At 36.4% G+C, this 18,877-nt stretch overlaps 4 protein-coding genes across 6 annotated transcripts; 2 read left to right on the forward strand and 2 right to left on the reverse strand.

Moving 5' to 3' along the window:
- Window positions 233–1,849, reverse strand: LOC105163069. The gene has a single exon (XM_011081287.2). It carries the CDS (start codon window positions 1,539–1,541, stop codon window positions 465–467), a length of 1,077 nt encoding a protein of 358 aa, XP_011079589.1. The 5' UTR covers window positions 1,542–1,849; the 3' UTR covers window positions 233–464.
- On the forward strand, window positions 3,648–11,386 carry LOC105163070 (CTP synthase). Of its 3 annotated transcripts, XM_011081288.2 has the most exons (23): window positions 3,653–4,043; window positions 4,334–4,413; window positions 5,460–5,546; window positions 5,634–5,684; window positions 5,775–5,892; window positions 6,000–6,056; window positions 6,558–6,622; window positions 6,726–6,809; window positions 7,015–7,065; window positions 7,168–7,230; window positions 7,321–7,367; window positions 7,552–7,621; window positions 7,703–7,765; window positions 8,097–8,186; window positions 8,279–8,317; window positions 8,881–9,030; window positions 9,110–9,187; window positions 9,279–9,364; window positions 9,825–9,873; window positions 9,973–10,053; window positions 10,229–10,322; window positions 10,484–10,591; window positions 11,015–11,386. In XM_011081288.2, the coding sequence occupies exons 1-22, from the start codon at window positions 3,926–3,928 to the stop codon at window positions 10,549–10,551; spliced, it is 1,689 nt and encodes a 562-aa protein (XP_011079590.1). In that variant the 5' UTR covers window positions 3,653–3,925; the 3' UTR covers window positions 10,552–10,591; window positions 11,015–11,386. The 3 variants fall into 3 exon arrangements, with proteins under 3 accessions (XP_020550644.1, XP_020550643.1, XP_011079590.1); XM_020694985.1 differs by having other exon boundaries at window positions 3,648–4,043; window positions 7,552–7,765; window positions 10,484–10,572; XM_020694984.1 differs by having other exon boundaries at window positions 3,649–4,043; window positions 7,552–7,765.
- On the reverse strand, window positions 12,159–13,071 carry LOC105163071. Its single transcript, XM_011081290.2, has one exon. It carries the CDS (start codon window positions 12,942–12,944, stop codon window positions 12,387–12,389), a length of 558 nt encoding a protein of 185 aa, XP_011079592.1. The 5' UTR covers window positions 12,945–13,071; the 3' UTR covers window positions 12,159–12,386.
- On the forward strand, window positions 16,489–17,442 carry LOC105163072. Its single transcript, XM_011081291.2, has one exon. The coding sequence runs from the start codon at window positions 16,570–16,572 to the stop codon at window positions 16,921–16,923; it is 354 nt and encodes a 117-aa protein (XP_011079593.1). The 5' UTR covers window positions 16,489–16,569; the 3' UTR covers window positions 16,924–17,442.

Genomic DNA, 18,877 nt, shown 5'->3' on the forward strand with positions numbered 1-18,877 from the left:
CATTTATGCCAATCCCATCACCATAATCACCCAATATAGATACAATAATCTAATTAAAAAAACATTAATTTAATATAAATTTATCATATAATTCAATCATCCCATAACACAAGATAACGGGCCTTATAATATAAAACTTAGGTGTAAAAATGGGAGTTAGCAATTATCACAATATCCTTGGTAATTATCTTTTCCACATGCAGCAAAATGATAATAGAAATATTACACAAAGTTGCTTCAAGCAACAGAACCGATTCAGATCACATCCATGGAAAATACAAAATCACCAAATAAATAAATTTAAAAAAAAAATGATCCATATTCGAAAAATAGCTTCTCGCATATACAGAAGCTCTTTTTCATAAAACAATACCAAGAAAGAGAAAAAATAACTCGCAAACAAACTATACACGGATATTTCAATTCAAAGAGTACTTGAATACAGTAGTCAAATTGATTTCACTTCACGTTGAGGAAATGGGGTTCAGATTTCTAGTGAATCCACTGAAAGCGCCATAGCTCTTGGAACTGAACCCCAGGCACCCCAGTAGCCCCTGCCTGTATGGCAGAAATGTTTTCTTCTTCATCTCCTCCGCTTGAGCTCTGTTTGCTGTGTAATGCAGCTCGTGAGCCGATGGTGCAGGAACCCGCCGTTTCCACACGCCGTTCGCTGGTTTTCCGGCCGCCGGAGTTTTCCTTCCTTTCTTCGTCTCGGTTTTTCCTTTCTTCTCGTCACGGGAGGATGAGGGAGATAGGACCGGCGACGAGGGCGACGTTTTCTTCTCCTTGGGCGAAGAGAATGAGATCGCCGACCAGAACCTCTCCTTGTTGTTGGCTCTTCCCTCGCTTTTGCTTCTGTTGAGGAGATCCTTTAGAAATATCCATTTCTTCGAGTTTCTTCCTGATGACGACGACCGTGATGACGACGCCGAGCATGACGGCGTCGTTTCGCTTGATTCGTTTTCTTTCGCTTCATTCTCTTGGTCCGCAGCGATGGCTCCTAAACCTTGCCATTCGTACTGCACGGCGGCACGCAACGGCGACATGGATCTGGCTTTTCTGTGCGAGTACTTAGTACCGCGCATCCTCAGATCTCTGCCTCTGGCACTCGTGGTCTCCTCCGCATACAGATCTCCAAACGAGGCAACAACTTCCTGGGGCCTCTGCAAGTGAGACGACAGCTTCATGGGTCGGATCTGACCGTTGAAGAACAGCTCATCAGCTGAAGTCATTGACGCGATTCCACCCGACCCATTAGGTGAAAACCGGGAAGAAAACTCGAACTCAAACGAACCCGAACCCGAGGATAGAAACACGGGTTCATGATCGGTTGACGACGCTTTAGTTTTCTCACTGGAAAGAATGAAATGCATTGGGCTTGCTGGAGCACTGAAGAAGTAACCGGAGGGAGCATGGCCTGGGCTTGAGGGGGCACTGACAAAAGGGGTAGAGCAAGTGCTGTCAATGTCTTCGCTGAAGCGAGGCGGCTCCTCAGCGGAGGAAATGGAAATCCCGGCGGTGTTAGGGGTGGAGAGAAGCATTATTGGAGAGAGGGGAAGAGGAGGAGGAGCATGGGGAAATGGGAGAAACTGATGAATGACTGACTACTCTTGTTGGACACGAAATTATTGCACGCAGGAGCAGAGAGCGAAGATGGGCTCTGCCATCCTTCTGTTTTCCTTTTTAATCCTTTTTTTTCTTTTAAATTTCGTAAAACAATTGAGGCTACTTTTTACGTGTAGGCCTTTGTCATTTACATATGCTATGTTTATTTATCCGTGCGGTTGATGAAAGGCCGGATATGCCCTTACATATTTCATGTTCGGCCAAAACTAGGAAGCATAAATTGCTACTTCATCCACATATACTGCTGCCCTGCTTCAATTTGACTTTGGGTAAAATTTGTATTCATCCTAATTTTTTTAATTCAATTGTAATTCTATATCAATTTATGTTTAGGTAAATTACAACCAACATATTATAAGTATGTTTTTTTATTTGATTATTTGAAAAATTATTAATATTAATTTTTGTGAAATTACAAACTCATTCTACTATGTTTTGGTTTAATTTTTATAGTGAATTGTCTAAAATATCTTTTTAAATTATAAATTATAATTTCTTATACTTTTTAGAAATTTAACAAAATATTTTTATAAACTAATATTATCACTGAACTATTTATTCTACCATTTATTTATATTTTTCAAATTTTGTTTAAAAAAATATCATCAATATAAAGTAGTAAGTTTCTCCAAACTACATAATTATTTTTTATCTGAAAGTGTATTTGGATCTTTTAAATAATAAAAAATATTTATAATTATATCACACTTTAAAAAAAATATTGCAATTTACTCATTTTTGTTTTTTATGCTTTTCTTCAATTTGTTCCTCTAGATACATTGAAGCCAAAAAAATTCCCAGCTAAAAGTATATGAAAAATAGTTAGTCTCCGTGTCAAAGCACCGGAGAATTATGTTTCTGAAACAATTATAAATAATTTATATTTTATAATATACAACATAATTAATTTTATAAATAATTATGTTCCTGAAACAATTATTCAATACTTATTTCGAGTTGCATAGTAACGACAAATTAAAGTTTTCAATTTTGTGGAAAATTAAAAAATAAGTGGTATTGGATATGCAATTAAGAGGCCTATCAATACGTGTCGTATTAGTATTAGACATGCATTTTAAGATTCAACATACATTGTATCAAATTTTCTCTGAATACTTCTTTTATATTTACTAATAATAAAGCACACTCGTTTATAATTTAAATTTTTATTGTATTTATTTAATTAAATAAAAAAATACCATCAAATATGTCTAAATAAAAAATTATATATGTGGCTGATTAATTAAAAGTTATAGGTATTAGAAAAGAACATATTAATTAATTCACAGTGTTTAGCAAAAGTAAATTTTCTAAAATCTTAATATACACTATTTTGGATTCATATATATATTTTCCTAAAAGGTGCAAATAGGCTCAGCTAATGGAATTACTCATATTAACTAATTAAATATATTTTTAAAATAACCAATAATTTAAGTACAATAATAACCAAAGTATGCTCATATGTCTATATATATTTAATAATGAAGTTATTATTCTATTTGGTTGCCTGACATATTCCTTATTAATTATTTTAGTTGAAAATATTATAATCTAACAGACGACTATTCGAAGCCGACCATTATAGTGGAGGCGTGGCGGCACGTGACTTGTGCGTTTTGCAATTTCCAATACTGATGCTCGCTTCACTCCTGTACTTGTCTTTTCTGTATTGGGCCGAAGGTGGGCGACTTTTGTATTAAACTTAGGCCCAATTCGACCAGAGTAAAATAACCATGGAATGAACAGTGAACCCCATGTGCCATAAGTGAAGAGATGCTGGGAAAACAGTATGAATATAATACAAGAAGAATATATGGAAAATCATTTGTAAGATTTAGATGCCGAATAAAGCAAGAATGAGCATTGGAATAATGCTAAAAAATGCGGATAAATTGTTCTTCGGCCCATTAAGGATGGGCCGAAAAAGTCAACAAATGTACAGAGGGTTTTCTGAATATTTTTCGTGGTTTCTTTTATATCATATTACATGCAAATGCCAAAATGCAATGGGAAAAGAGCAGAAAAAAGGGTTTAGGGCTTTATTATGTTTCTTTTGTTTTTATGATATGAAAAGAAACCCTCGCTAGCGGATAAGGAAGGCCGTTGTATATAAAGGGGAAAAGCGACTGGAGTTTGACAGAGTGAGTCCTTTCGGAGTCAAGTAGGTTTCCTCTTCCCGCTCGGGCATTAACACGAACATCTCCCCTGCCGAATACTTGATTCTTCTTCACTCATTCTTGTTATTGCTTGAACGTGACGGGGAGCTCCATATAAGGTACTGACATACCATAGGAAAATGAAGTACGTTTTGGTGACCGGAGGGGTGGTCAGCGGTCTCGGCAAAGGCGTCACGGCCAGCAGCATCGGCGTTGTACTCAAAGCTTGTGGCCTTCGCGTTACCTCCATTAAAATTGGTGCGTTGGTTATGTTATTTTGTGCTGTCTATGGAGGTTTATTGCTATTCTTTTACCGTTCTTCATTTATGCTTCGACTCTCTTCGGCGTGCCGTTTGTTGGTGCTTGCTTTACATGTAGTCTACAACTATGGTATTGGTGGATTCGGTTTTGGCACTACATATTTCGAATTAGTTCAGCTTTATGCAGACTATTCTGTCCGTTTCTTCTTTTTAGGCTTTGTGATGTTAGACGAATTTGGTTGTGTATCCTATTTATTGGTGCTAAATGTTGTTCTTCTGTCCTCACAGATCCCTATTTGAATACCGATGCTGGCACAATGTCTCCATTTGAGCATGGGGAAGTATTTGTTCTCGATGATGGTGGAGAGGTCTCATCATCATCCACTAATCTTTTGTACTATGTTCATGTAACTAAGTTTTAATCATTTTTTGCTACCACCAATGACTGGTCATCGTGGAAAATATTTATGATTAATAATGTTTTCTAACGTTGTCCAACAAAACGCTTTTATCTTTTTGGACTGATTATGTTTAGTACTTCATAAAGTTCCTACTGGTTTGCAACATATAATTAATTGATGGTGGATGTTAATGAAGTTCATCTTGATTTTGGAGACGATCAAAACAGGACGATGAGCTTTTCCTGTTCCCTATTTATTTTCTCCACAAAAATGATGGCATATCAAGTAATTCATGCATTTTCTCATGCTCAGACAACAAAAATCAGACCATAGAAATAATGGTACATGGAAAAAAATATATCTATATAAAACATATATTAACGTAACATTATTAATCATAAAAAGTACTGCATGTATGAGATACATGGAAGATACTATTTGTGTATAATGGGGAAAAAAAAACTAAACATCCAATAAAGTATATACTTCATTTTTTATGATTATTCCGTACAATAACTGAACATTTCTTCTGATAAAAATGTTTTCAATGTTTTGTGTTTAGGACATAGGTGTTCTGTTGACATGTTAGCATTTAGACTTCAATGTATTCACTCTTTCTCTGCTAAACATTTGGATTGTCCATCACTGGCACATTTCTTACATTTTGTAAACCTGTCTTTAGATTTTTCTACTTTTTTTTTTAATGTTAAATATTTGACTCATATATACTGACTCATTTCTTACTTGTGAATCTGTTCCTAGAAATTTTAACATTTTCTTTGTTAAATATTTGAGTTGTCCCACACTGGCTCATTACTTCCTTTTCATAAATCTTTAATGCGTTATATGCCTCTTAATAGAATAGTAGGTGTCTCTTTCTTCTAAAGAACAGTTAAATCAAAAGTTACTTCAACTGGACAAGTTTTCTTGTGTAAACATTTCATGTTTTTTTCCTCCTTATTTTGGAGGTTCATTGCTATTGTCTGAGTCCTGTTTTTGCAACTTTTAAATAGGTGGACCTAGATTTAGGTAACTACGAGCGGTTTTTGGATCTGAGACTAACTAGAGACAACAACATTACTACAGGAAAAATATATCAGGTATTTTTTGCACTATAACCTTGGCATGGAAGTACATTATATGCTGCCTGCTTTTCTGTGGGACTGACGTGGTGGTTCATTTGTTAGTCTGTACTTGAGAAGGAACGGAGAGGGGATTATCTTGGGAAGACTGTACAGGTGCTAATTTGTGTGTATCATTTGGTTCTTGAGAATGGGGGATGCTGAAACTTATTGTGTGCTTTGATTTCATCTCTGATTTGGATGCAGGTGGTCCCCCACGTCACTGATGCCATTAAGAATTGGATTGAATCAGTATCAGCTATTCCTGTCGATGGGAAAGAGGGCCCTGCAGATGTCTGTGTTATAGAGTTGGGAGGCACTGTAGGTAAAAGTTCTCTGGAAAGAATATTTCCTACATCAGACATTTAATACTTCTCTAACTTGATTTATATTTTTTGGTGGGGTTCATAATCCAAAACGTTGCCTCCCCAGGTGATATCGAGTCGATGCCATTCATTGAAGCTCTAAGGCAGTTATTCTTCACAGTTGGTAAGGTTCTATCAAGTTCTGTATCTTTGGAACAGAATAAATCTGCTTTCTATTTGTCTTTCTTGGTACTTGCTAGAGCTCTATCCTCTTCTGGGTCTTGTGCACTACTGGAGTTATCTAGTTTTTATGTTGTTTATTTTGGTTGTTAGTGTGTTCAATCCTATTCTTAGTTTCTAGTCTGTGTTGTGCTCTTATGAATAATCATTATGTTTGAGCATTACTTTTTTGTTTCTTTCGACAAGTTTCAGAAATATGATTTCTTACTGGATTTTGTTGTTCCTGGTTAGTTCAACATGTAAACTGATTAATATTTGCCCCTGGTGTAAATGTAAGTTGTTTATTTGTTACTAGGGTTAGGATTAAAGTTTCCGATCTTCCTTCTCTTGAACCTTTAGGTTTGTTTGAGGTGAAGCATTTGAGTGCTTTTTATCATATTACTATTTTCTTCTTTTTCTTATTATCATTGTTATTATATCATTTTTGGGTTGTTTTCTCGCACAGGGCAAAATAATTTTTGTTTGATTCATGTGAGTCTTATACCCGTTCTTGGCGTTGTCGGTGAGCAAGTAATACTCTATACCTACTATTCTTCATTTACTCTTTTATATGTGATAAGCCTTGTTAGTTATGCAAGTCGCATCCTGTCTCACACATGTCAATTGTCTGCAGAAAACTAAGCCAACACAGCATAGCGTGCGGGAACTGAGAGCGTTAGGCTTGACTCCTCATTTCTTGGCTTGCCGTTCTGCACAGGTATGTGGTTCTTGTGCTGTTGTGCGTACTCTTTTTAATAATTGAAATGAAGCCAACTCGAACAAGGAATATTTTGTTTCTTCCTGTTTGACTTTAGCACTCCATTTTGATTCTAACTCTTCAGGTTTTATATAGTAAGATTTTTGTGCTGCAGCATGGTGCTAAGAGTAGAGGGGTTTGATTTTAGTTTTTGTTTTTGTTGCAGCCATTGCTGGAAAGTACAAGGCAGAAATTATCACAGTTTTGCCATGTTCCTGTGGGTTGTTTTTGCAATTAGTTAATTGTGGTTTTGCTCTGTTCACTACACGTAATTGTCGATAATTATTTTTTTTTCAACAATTTGTGGTGCTATACCTAGGTTGGCAATATTCTTAATATACATGATGTCCCAAACATTTGGCACATTCCACTTTTGCTTCGGGTGCGTAATATCTGTCTGTAAACCCGGTTTCTACCCTATCTCCGCTCTACCAGATCTTTATTCTCTAATTCTTATATCATATTTTTCCAGAATCAAAATGCACATGATGCCGTTCTAAGACATCTGGATTTACTGAGGTCAGTTGTATTATGTGCTTTTATCATCTCGTTTCACATTCTGGCTATCTCTCCTTGTTCACAAGTCGAATGATGTTGATGCAATGTTGAATTAAGTAGGATTCTGTATGCTAATGGAAATGAATTGCATATGAGTTAATTTGGATGGATGCTTTAAGTGACAGTTGTATATTTACTGTTTCAGTGTTGCCAGTCCTCCCAATTTACACGAATGGACCAATAGAGCTGAGATTTTCGACAACCTAAGCAACTCTGTTAGTCACAAACCGCTTGTTTGCACTCTTAACTCATTCCCTTCTGAAATCATAAATATGAATTTCTGGCTTCTATTGCAGGTTAGAATTGCAATGGTGGGGAAGTATGTTGGGATGGCAGATTCTTATTTATCTGTTGTGAAGGTGAGAAAATTCTATCGTTTGGTTCCATACATTTGATGCTCTTAAAGAGTGCTCCAATTTACTGTCTATTTTCTTTTTAAAATGGAGAACGAAATTGTTAAAGCTGGGTATTTTTGTCACAGTGGTTAGTGAACTGTCTATTTTCTTTTTAAAATGGAGAACGAAATTGTTAAAGCTGGGTATTTTTGTCACAGTGGTTTGTGAAATCTTATATATTTGCGTACTGTTGTAAAACATATTGTTGAACCAGATATTCCATCTTAATTTATAAAGTGAAACCTTTGTAATAGTTTCCTAACTTAGCTGGTGATATCTTTTGCTTTGTCGGCAGGCCCTTCTGCATGCTTGCATAGCGTGTTCATTAAAGCCTGAAATAGATTGGATTGCAGCCACAGATCTTGAGGATGATAGTGCAATATCGGTACATATATTTGGTTGTTGCATAATTGATGTTTCCATCTGTTCATTTGAGAACCGTACTAGTCTTGAAAATTAACTCGGTTATCCACACAGGCACCAGAAACTCATGAAATAGCTTGGAGAACTCTTAGGGTAATTTCCATATCCTGCTTTTCAATATGTTTTTTCTGCTTTCGCTCCAGTATTAGCTGTCTAGCTCCTCTTCTTGGAGACCCTGTTTACAAGCTGTGTTGTGGATTTGTATATGCGTGTTACCAAATTTTCATAACCAGTTCCTTTAGTCATTTTCTGCATTTGTTTTGGAGCAAAGGGTGCAGGCTATTGTGTGGGCATCATGTTATGTATGTGGCTGGTTGGTTACATAAAATAGACAATTTGGTTTAGTTGCCAGAAATCGGCCAACATGTCTTGTGGAAAGTCATTAATTGGCTTTCATATCTGTTCCTGTTCTCTAAGTATCAGCTTAAAGTATTAAGTCCACTCACTGTTTAAAAAGGATCGGAGTTTCTCTATTTGCGTACTTGTGGTTGCCTCCGATGCTAAGACCTAATCATGTTTGATCCCGTCTATACAAAAACTCGCTCTATTTGCAAAAATTATACTTGGTAGTGAAGTATTTCTTTGAGAAGTAGCACAATGATCTTAAGTTTTTAAACCAGTTGCTTCTGACACCAAAAGCATTTCTTTATTTTTAGAATGCTTCATGTATCCTGGTTCCCGGTGGGTTTGGAGATCGGGGTGTGAAAGGAATGATTTTGGCTGCAAAATATGCTAGAGAGAACCGAGTTCCATATCTTGGGATTTGTCTGGGCATGCAGATATCTGTAATTGAGGTTGCCAGAAATGTAAGATATTTCCTTAAACCACAGATATTCCTTCTTTTATGACCACATTGAGATCTATATGCCTTTATACGCTATTCAGGTTCTGGGCTTGGAAAGAGCAAACAGCACTGAGTTTGATGATCAGACGCCCAATCCTGTTGTGATTTTCATGCCAGAGGTAGTTTGTCATTCACATTTAAAGATATAATCATTTTAGAAATATCCAATCATTTGACAAATGGCACATTCTTTCTATACATATGTTGTAGGGTTCAAAAACACATATGGGAAGCACAATGAGACTTGGTAGCCGAAGAACCTTATTTCAGACTTCAGATTGCTTAACAGCAAAGCTGTAAGAGCTGAACCATGTCGCTTTCTTTGCGAATTCTGCAAATATGTTAATTTTCATGTAAATTCTGTGCATTTAAGTGCGAAATGATTTAACTGTCTTTTTTGGCAATTTATTGCATTAAATATTACATGTTATTTCTAGTTTTCAACTACTTTTATTCATATGAACAAGGGCTGACTTTAAAGTAAGGGATAGCATCTTCTAGGTTTAGAATGTTGATAATCTCTCGACACAGAAATTACCTTTTACTTGGACTGGAGTTATCAGTTAAATCTAAACTCTTATATGTTCTAAATTCTGGATTTTGGAAGTGCTTTTCAAAAGCTCTGTCATCTGGGTGTGCTAAAACTTAGCCAAGTAGCAGTTTTCATGATCCAAGTTAACTTTAGCATGTATGAATATACCCATAATTTTTTATTAATTCATTGAATATTCTAATATGATTTTTATTTTCCAACAGCTACCATAGCTCAGAGTATGTCGATGAGCGACATAGGCACAGATATGAGGTTAATTGATCAGAAATTTAGTTGATTTTTTAGTTGATTGTCTTATCTTTATATTTTAGCTTGCAAGAACCATGCCATAACCTTTGCAAATTGATATAGGTTAACCCAGACATGGTCAGCATTTTGGAAGAATCTGGGTTGAAATTTGTTGGGAAGGATGAAACCGGAAAGCGGATGGAGGTCAGTTTCTTGCTTCCTGCCAGTCTTTCAATTTACTCTCCTGCAATTATAGCTGTTGTAATTTGTAGTTTGATTTATCATCACATTAACTTTTTATGATATTCTTGTTGTTACATTGGAGATTGAAATTTAACGTATATATTCCTTTTGCATCTCTTCCCTCCTATATTTGCAGATTGTGGAGCTTGCGGACCATCCCTTTTATGTGGGAGTTCAGTTTCATCCAGAATTCAAGTCACGCCCTGGGAGGCCGTCGCCTCCATTCTTAGGTAAATATCAGTTGTGTGATGAGCACAAGTGTTGGGATTCTTCTTGTGCAGCACTCCTGCGGTTATTGCAATACTTGATGCACTATTCTTGATTACTCTCTTGTTTTGGAAGTTCCGGAAGAAATTTTGTACTAGTTTATTTAGAATTTCTATTTTTGTAGGTTTTATTCTGGCAGCAATTGGACAGTTAGGACCGTATCTTCAAAATCCTCAAAATGGAAGCTTATAGCATCATGCATTTGACTAGGAGGTACTTCAAAATTTTCAAGGTACTGAGTTGGTCAATTCTCAGAAGTACCATTTTTCAGAAATTTGTAATCCCATTTTGTATATGGAATTTGGTTTGCAAGGACTTCGAGTTATTATCTTTTACAAGAATTGATGCTATTGAGGTGGGTCCCAAACCCTTGGTTGGGCTAAATAACAGGTTAAATTCGGGTTAAAAGGGGTTTTAACCATCTTAACCAAACGAAGCTGGAGTAGTTTTTGATAATTCGCGTTCATATATACGATGTTTTGCCAACTTGACATCATGTATTATTTGTTTATTTGTAACTTAATAAGATGACCAGCTACACAATGGTCAGCACGATTTCCCTTCTGGTAAGAATCAAGGAAATTCATTTTTATTTAATAAAGATGATTGTAATCTGAGATGTCAGCAATCTCATACAAGTTTATTCTGGGTGCAGGAAAACCGGGAGCCATCAGATGAGACGAAATATTATTTGGCAGTTTTCTCTAAAGGATCTGCCAAACAATTGGAGAACTGATTTGGTTAGGCCAACACAACCTACTGTGTGGATTTTGATGCTTGGTGAAGTAAATTTAGTTTTTTTTTTTTTTTTTTTATGTGAGCTTTTATACAAGAAAGAAAATCGTATGTTATGCTGATTGTAAGTATGTATCAGTGATGGATCCCTGGGTGGTTTTGCAATACGGCTGATAGAAGTCGTTACCCTGGGTGAAAGCGAATGTAGTTGGAGACAAAAAGTTTTGAACATTGAGTTATATGTATGGATAATGAACAGAAAAGTTTAGAATTTTGTTGTTGTGTTTGTAAATTTGGAAGATGGCATCACAAAACTTGGACTATATTCCAGTGTTGTAGGTGCAAGATAAGACGGACACTGGCTCCTTGCATATTATAGCTCTCTCATAACTCTCCACCAAGTTGTGGACCCTAATTGTTGAATAATAAACCTTCATTTGACCAGTTCATTAAATCTCGCGGTTGGCCTGATTCTTAGTATTTAGTATGTATTTGATTTCTCTGTTTCTTTTTTTCATTTCGGGGGTTGAATGTGGTTGAGTTATATTACCCAGAAAAGGAATTCCTGTTACCGAATTAAAGCAACAATTTTTATTTACAACTTTTGTTTCCAATCTTTTTATGTTTCCATCGGATTTAAGCGCATGCTTCCCATAAGTGAAGTTAATTCCCATCCTTTTTAGGGGTCAGGCTGTCCTCTCCTGTTCTTTCTTCTAACTTTATACCTTTCCCCAGTTATTAGCTCTGAAAAATTAATGAAATATTGAAATAATTTCTTTTGAATTGGATTTTTTCGAGCTCAATTCAATTACTGTAAAAAAACAATAAAGTATACTTAAAAATGTCAAATTATCCAAGTCTAATCATGTATGATCAAATAAAAAATTGTTTTAGTTTGTTTAAATTGATAATTAAATCAAAGTTAAATTTAATTTTTCAATTTGAATATTAATTCAATGATCGATTTTGATTAATGATCATTTACAGCCCTATGCGGACCCTGATTGCTTTAGGAATATTCATATGTGATATCAGTATTCATATATGATTAAGGAGTATCCGAAGGAGCCAACAAAATTCCAGTTCTTATTCCACATGCGCACAATAATGCTTCTAAGGCATATGTACCAAAAATGCCGCAACTCCAAAACAAAAATGACCAAAACGGAAGTAAAAAGCGCGAAAGTGTATGCACAAAACCAGATCCGATATACAGTAGAAGTCAGATCATGAAATGCATGTAATGTGGTAACATGGTATATATGTATGTATAGGAGGAGGAGGATTTTTTATCAATTGTACTGCAGATACGATACTTGTCTTTGCAGCTTCATTTGCTCATAGAACCTCGCTATGAACTCCTCCGCCTTCAGATCAATCTCCTCATCATCACAACTCTCATTCGTTTCTTCTTCTTCATCATCTTCCTCAACATCCTTCAAGAAACTTAGCCGCCGCCGCTGCTCACGATCAGAAGACATTTCATCCTGATCGTTCGCTACATCTTCATCATCATCGTAATCAAAATCATACTCGAAATCCACCTGAGGCTTGATGCATGGAATGTGCGGCATCTTGAATCTTAAAGAAGAGGAACCACGATGCATCTTGACATGAATGATGGGGGTGTCGTCGAAGGAGAACTCCCGGTCGCCATACGCAAGGGCGCCGCGCGCATCGTTGGAGTGGAGGAGCTTCCTGACATATATGTTTAAATTCAGCATGAGCCTGTTCCTGAAGAGGCCGCCTTTTCTAGCCCAAAGCAGAGCCAGCCGGAGAATGTTCCACGCTCTACGAGCAACCAGTGAACTCTTTTTCGACATTCTCCTTGGCTTTTCTTTCATGTACATTATGCTTAATTTCTAGTACTTGAGATCAACTTTCGAAGAAATATATATATGTTATACGTTGTAGAGAAGTAATGGGAGTTGGGGGGGGGGAAAGAAATAAAGTTGTTTGCCTTTCTTGTAAGATTTTGTAGGTAGTGAGGGAATTAAGGTGGCAAAGGTGTTTATATATGGATGGTGGTGGAGTCTGTTGTTGACGTTACGCGGTATGGAGAGAGAGGGTTTCGGCGTTTGGAGTTGTGGGCCGCTGCTGTGTTGAAAAGTACATATTTTAGTGTTGGCTTATGGGCGGTGGAGCCTCGTCGTATACACGCCTGTACGCGACCTGCACGGATGTTTCTTTACCAAACTACCCCAACTCAAAGTTTGCACATCTGCTAAAGTTATTTGTTCTCAAACTTTTCTTGGCCTAAATCCTCACAATTCACCTTCTGAATGGCAAGTGAAATTTTTAGCCCGTTTGAATTAATTATATATATTTATTACGTGATTAATGTATAATTTAAATACATCATTTTTTACAAGATATTGTTTGCTTAGAAGAGCAAGCCTAAAAATTCTGCATGAGCAAGTGTTTACGTGAATTAAATCGATAATTTCTATTTTTTTTTTATTGTAAATTGATATTTTAAATGCAGTAGAAATATAGAAATGAAAAATGAGCAAGTTTGAGAGGAATCAAAGGTAGATTGAGGAAGGACATTATTGAGAATTGGGAAAAGTTTGGAGCAATGATTGCAGTTGCCCAGCTAAGCACATAATTTCTTGAGGTTTTGGTTGTGGTTATGACGTTGCTTTCACATTTCTCAATTCTCGCCTTATTTTTATATATATTTTCAGAAAAATCCCTGAAATAAAGGTGCAAGTCTTGCATCAACTAAACCCAGTCCTCTCATTTTTATGTTTTTTTTTTATTATTTTAAATATATATATATATATATTCTTTCTCTCTCTAAATTATATATATTTATAAAATAATAGCACTAATTCGTTTAAAAGGATTATTAAGATTCAAAAAATAATCAAAATGATAATTAGGCCCTATTGATATATATAATAATTTTGGAGTATATTATGAAAATAAAAAAAATGTGAAAGCGAGAGGTTTTCCCTTTCTAATCATTTGTTTGTTTGTGTAGTGATTAGTACAAGTTACAGATAGAGAAAAGGGAATCCTAAGAGCTGACTCAAATTTGAAATGAAAAACGCGATTCCTATTTCTTAGTTGAGAAGGCGGCGTTTGAAATTGTTTTTTTTATAGAACCATAATTTCTCTCAACATTACTGGCAACAACCCAGAAGCTGTTCATTTTAAATCAAAACAACTGTCAAACTTCCCCAACACAAAACATTAAACAAAGAGGAGACCAAAAGATGAAGGTCAAAGGAAATTTAGCAGAAAGTGTGGTGCACCAATCAACAAACATGTTCCCCAGTAGTTACATGTAATAAATAACAATATATTTTCTCATATCAATCATTTTTCTTTTGTAAGAAAACATAAATTCGATTATATTAATACATTGCGAGTAAAAGAATATGGAAATAAATATTATAATAAAAAATAAAGGTATTGCAGCATAAACAATTTGAATGAGGAAGGAAAGAGAAAGAGGAAGGGATGGGTGGAGCTGCGCAGTAGTTGCAATGGGAGCATGCAGTATTACTATGAAAACAGCTGACGCGAACTGGCAGACAGTGTGTTGTTCAGAAAGCAACAAGGTTTTCCCATTCCCGATTGGTCCTACCAACCAGTGCAACAATTTTAGGCCTACATGTTCAAATATTGTTAGTGAGGGGGGGTGGACATCAAAACTTGTAGCCGCTACAACAACTTGTTACATAACATATGTCATTTGTCTGCTTCCAAAATTAGCCTATGGTATTCATTCAGTCCGCATCCCAGCTATACGGTTCATTCATGCTGTTGTATTTGAAGTCGGATTGGACCAACCCATCATTTTTTATTCGGTTTGATTCAATGACATCTACGTTATGTTGTATCCATGAGTATAACATAATTTGATCTTCTCAACTGTGTACTTATGAAATAAATCATCATTAGAATCACAATTGAGAAGGTTTCTATTACAATTTTCAATGTTTATAGTTGAGTAGATTGTAAAAGAAATAATCGTAAGAATTTTAGGATTTAGACTGCATTAGGATTAATGTCGTAGAAATTTTAAATTAATAAATAAATTCAAAACATGTTTGAAAATCATAAGTATTCTATGAAGAGCTTAAAATATGCCTGCACATCACATTCTGTATATTAAAGAAAAATGTCAAGACATGGACGCATGAAAAATATATTCGCATTTATTGGTAATAATTGAAACTTACATTATCTGTAAGAATAAAGGAAAATTCTAATTCGAGTTTGACTCAATTAAAACTGAATTAATTATATAACAAATGAAATATACTTTATGTATGATCGGTATATAGTTAAAAAAAATAATCAATTATATAATAAGTGTATTACAATTATTTCGTAATTAATTTGATTTGATGAAATTAAGTCCGGATGAAAATTCCAACAACTTACGAAAAGAAAGAGAGAAAACATGATGTGGGGCCTTAAACGAGTAAAGTACGGACCAAGGTTCCGGCTGCGGAAACTAGAGAGTGAGAAAGAAACGGGAAGAGAAGCTATAAAGAACATGCGATGTTTGTCGCGTATGTGACAACACCTATCAATACTTTCTCTTCATTTTCATTCCTTTCAGTTTGTTGGGCCGGCCCAACTCTTTTAAGTACTGGACTATAAATGGGCCCAACGAGGGTATCTGCTTTGTTAAAGTTTTGGGCTGATCTTCGGATACATAATTGGGCCACACTAGTGTCTCTACTCTGTTTAAGTTTTTGGCCTTGTCAAATTTATACGTATAGGAAAATTATGCATAAATTTTCAATATTTCCAAGTTATTGACGCCTACCAAATTGCAAGATGGAATTTACTCGACGATTTCATGTGTACAACCATACATACATGCATGTAAAAGTATATCACATATACATACATGCATGATGCATCTATATATATATATATATGAAAAATTAAAATTAAAGAAATCTAATGGTGGCGATGTACGCAACCGGCTCACGATAGAAAACATACATACATATATAGAAAACTTCCAATCCACAAGTTTTCACCTGTTTCCCGCGAAAACAGCTCTGGTCCGTTGATTGAAGTGGGATTTCCGTGTTGGTATATAAAGAGGTGAGATGACAGCATAGGAGGCTCGTCCCATTAGCTTTTCTCGACATCTCTGCCCTGCTATTTGCAGGGAGAGGCCTTCTAAGCGCACACACGCACATATTACTAACTCTAGATTTGTGTGACAAACAACGAGAGATAAAGCACCTCCTCGAAAGAGGCAACTCATTAATATACCGGATACGTGATCACTATGACGGAATTCATGCCGGAGAATGGCGTCATCATCGCTGAAACTGCGGAGGCTACGGCCCACAACAATAACGCCCTCGTCCCTGCCCCCAAGCCGCCCACCGATTTAGGCAAGAAGAAGAAAAAGAGAAATGGGCGAAGAAAACCGTAACGAAAGAAACCACCACCAAGTCTTCAAGTAGTGCACATTGGAAGAAGCTGGTTGGGTCGATGCGCCCCCTGCGCCTGCCGGAAGCTGCCCTGTCGCCACCCCCGGCTTTAAAGGACATCGAGGAAATGATCCCGCCGCCCGTCATCGAGAGCATTGAGGAAATCAAGCCGGCCTCTCCGGAGGTTTCCTGCTCCGGTACCATGAGCCAGTACGCATCGGCCACGAGCCTCCGCGATCTAGATGTCAGTGATGATGAGGAAGGAGAAGAAGATCCAGATGAGGTGTTCGACGCAATTACTGGAGATGAAATGATCGACGCCAAGGCCGAGGAGTTCATCGCTCAGTTTTACAGGCAGATCCACCTCCAAAACACCAAAACTTCCGCCACTCATCACCGTCACACGAGAATTTAAGCATGCAATTGAAACATACACATACGTTACATGCACATATACTGGTAACCTGAAAATTCTTACATCTTTCTTCTGTTCATATTAAAAAAAACAAAAAACAAAAAAAAAATTAAAAAAAAAAAAAAAAACGTTTCCGTTCACAATAATCATCTGCATCTGCTTTTCGTACGTTGATTAGGTTTAAAGAGAGTAAGAAATGAAAGATGGATGTGAATGAAAGGAAAGGGGCTGATGTGGGATTTTCAGATGAATGGACCGTACCCACTACGTGATAATCAATTCAGCATTAGATGTGTTGGTGGTACTAAATTTGATCCCCGGGACCCCTCTTCATATCAATTCTGTTTGTTTCAATAATATTAGGATGTTCGTCTCCTGTCTTTTTATTTCTTCATTTTAGTCTTGTTTCTTTCTTTCTAATTTTGCTTTCCTAGGTTCATTTCTTTTACATTGCCCGTAGAGATTTTGTTTTTGTTTTAGTTCGCATCCTTTCAAATAGATAGATTTTTGTTCTCTTGCCATCCTTCACTTGCCAATGTTGTGTAGGATTCAGAAGTTTTTGATTAATTTATGAGGAAAAAGTATATTAATATAAAAAATATATATATATTGAATTCTACACCAATCCAAGTTGTCATAAATTAATTCAAACCAAACTAAAATGTAAATCCAAAGATGTTGAGGGAATGCGAGAGGGCCAAATAAGTTTTGATTTGATTCTGCATGAAAATGCATTTTCCACTAGCTAGGCTACCTTTCCCTTATATCATGATTATCGGCATTCATAAGGCACGGGACATACGCAAACTTGAAATATCAAGTTGAAAGTTTCTACTTTCCCACACAAGGAGAGTTACCCAGCAACCATCTTGTATTGTAAATGCTACACTTGATAGAATTCATACAGTGCACAAAATACATTCTGGATGGAACAAACAATCTTACCAACATATCCCATTACTGCAGATACCACCACTACTTTTTTTTCCTTTGTTTTCATCACCTTTGTACAATTCCGGAAGAAATATAACAAATGAGATCTTTGGGTCAGCCCAAACTTTAAATGTCCAAATCCACTAACCCAAAATAATTAAATATATCCAGAATTTAACTAATAATGAAGAAGCATTTCAACAATTGAAATATGAGAAAGCATATCCCAAATTAATTAGTTGCCCAGATACTGTCTCAGTCTCTGAATTCACATTTGCAAATCCTCAAATTTCTCAATCAAAAATGAAAATGTGTTCATCTCATCAGCAGTTTCTGTGAAGACATAATTATATTAGCATGCAAAAAATCGGACAAAAAGAAGAGAAATTTGTATGAGGTAGACAGCTAATAGCCATGGATGATTTCAGAGCACTTATTCTTGATCCAACGCAGCCCATTCCTGATTGAAGCCTTTACCCTACCTTCAACACTGTACACTTTGTACCTGGCTATCCGCTTCCGCCTCTTCATCTCCGGGTCACTAAATCCCCAGGGCTTCGCCGCCGCTGCCGCCTCACTCGCCCTACTTGCTGCTGCCTGATGATGCCCCCCCGATGGCGAACCGGGCGTCCGGGGGCGGCTCGCGGCCGTGTACATCTGGTTGCCATTGTAGTAATAGTATCCTCTTCCACTCACTATTTCTAGCCTCCTTTCTCCGCCACCAGACCGGAAACTCGGCCTGCCGCCGCTGCCTTCCATGTTATTACAACAATGCCACTCACACACACACACAGAGAGAGAGAGAGAGAGAGGGGGACGTGGTGGTATTATTCTTCACAAATCCAGGAGCGGAGGAGACTTCTTATTATTAGGGTTATGTGTCCGAATTAACCACAAATAAATATTCCTTCACGTAATTTAATATTTAACACATTATTGATATTATTAAATATTAAAAGCTTCTTGGCATGGAAATTATCTAAATAGCAATACGTTAAGAAAATTTAAGTCTAATTATTTA

Source organism: Sesamum indicum, linkage group LG6 (genome assembly GCF_000512975.1).
Source record: "Sesamum indicum cultivar Zhongzhi No. 13 linkage group LG6, S_indicum_v1.0, whole genome shotgun sequence".
NCBI classification, from domain to species: Eukaryota; Viridiplantae; Streptophyta; class Magnoliopsida; order Lamiales; family Pedaliaceae; genus Sesamum; species Sesamum indicum.

What these genes read in the sequence shown, in the direction of transcription:
- LOC105163069 (XM_011081287.2), bottom strand. Translation starts at nt 1,541, where the DNA reads ATGCTTCTCTCCACCCCTAACACCGCCGGGATTTCCATTTCCTCCGCT.
- LOC105163070 (XM_020694985.1), top strand. Translation starts at nt 3,926, where the DNA reads ATGAAGTACGTTTTGGTGACCGGAGGGGTGGTCAGCGGTCTCGGCAAA. An exon ending in TTCTCGATGATGGTGGAGAG is followed by an intron (nt 4,414 to 5,459) that starts GTCTCATCATCA and finishes ACTTTTAAATAG; the next exon opens with GTGGACCTAGATTTAGGTAA. An exon ending in ATCTTGGGAAGACTGTACAG is followed by an intron (nt 5,685 to 5,774) that starts GTGCTAATTTGT and finishes ATTTGGATGCAG; the next exon opens with GTGGTCCCCCACGTCACTGA.
- LOC105163072 (XM_011081291.2), top strand. Translation starts at nt 16,570, where the DNA reads ATGCGCCCCCTGCGCCTGCCGGAAGCTGCCCTGTCGCCACCCCCGGCT.
- LOC105163071 (XM_011081290.2), bottom strand. Translation starts at nt 12,944, where the DNA reads ATGTACATGAAAGAAAAGCCAAGGAGAATGTCGAAAAAGAGTTCACTG.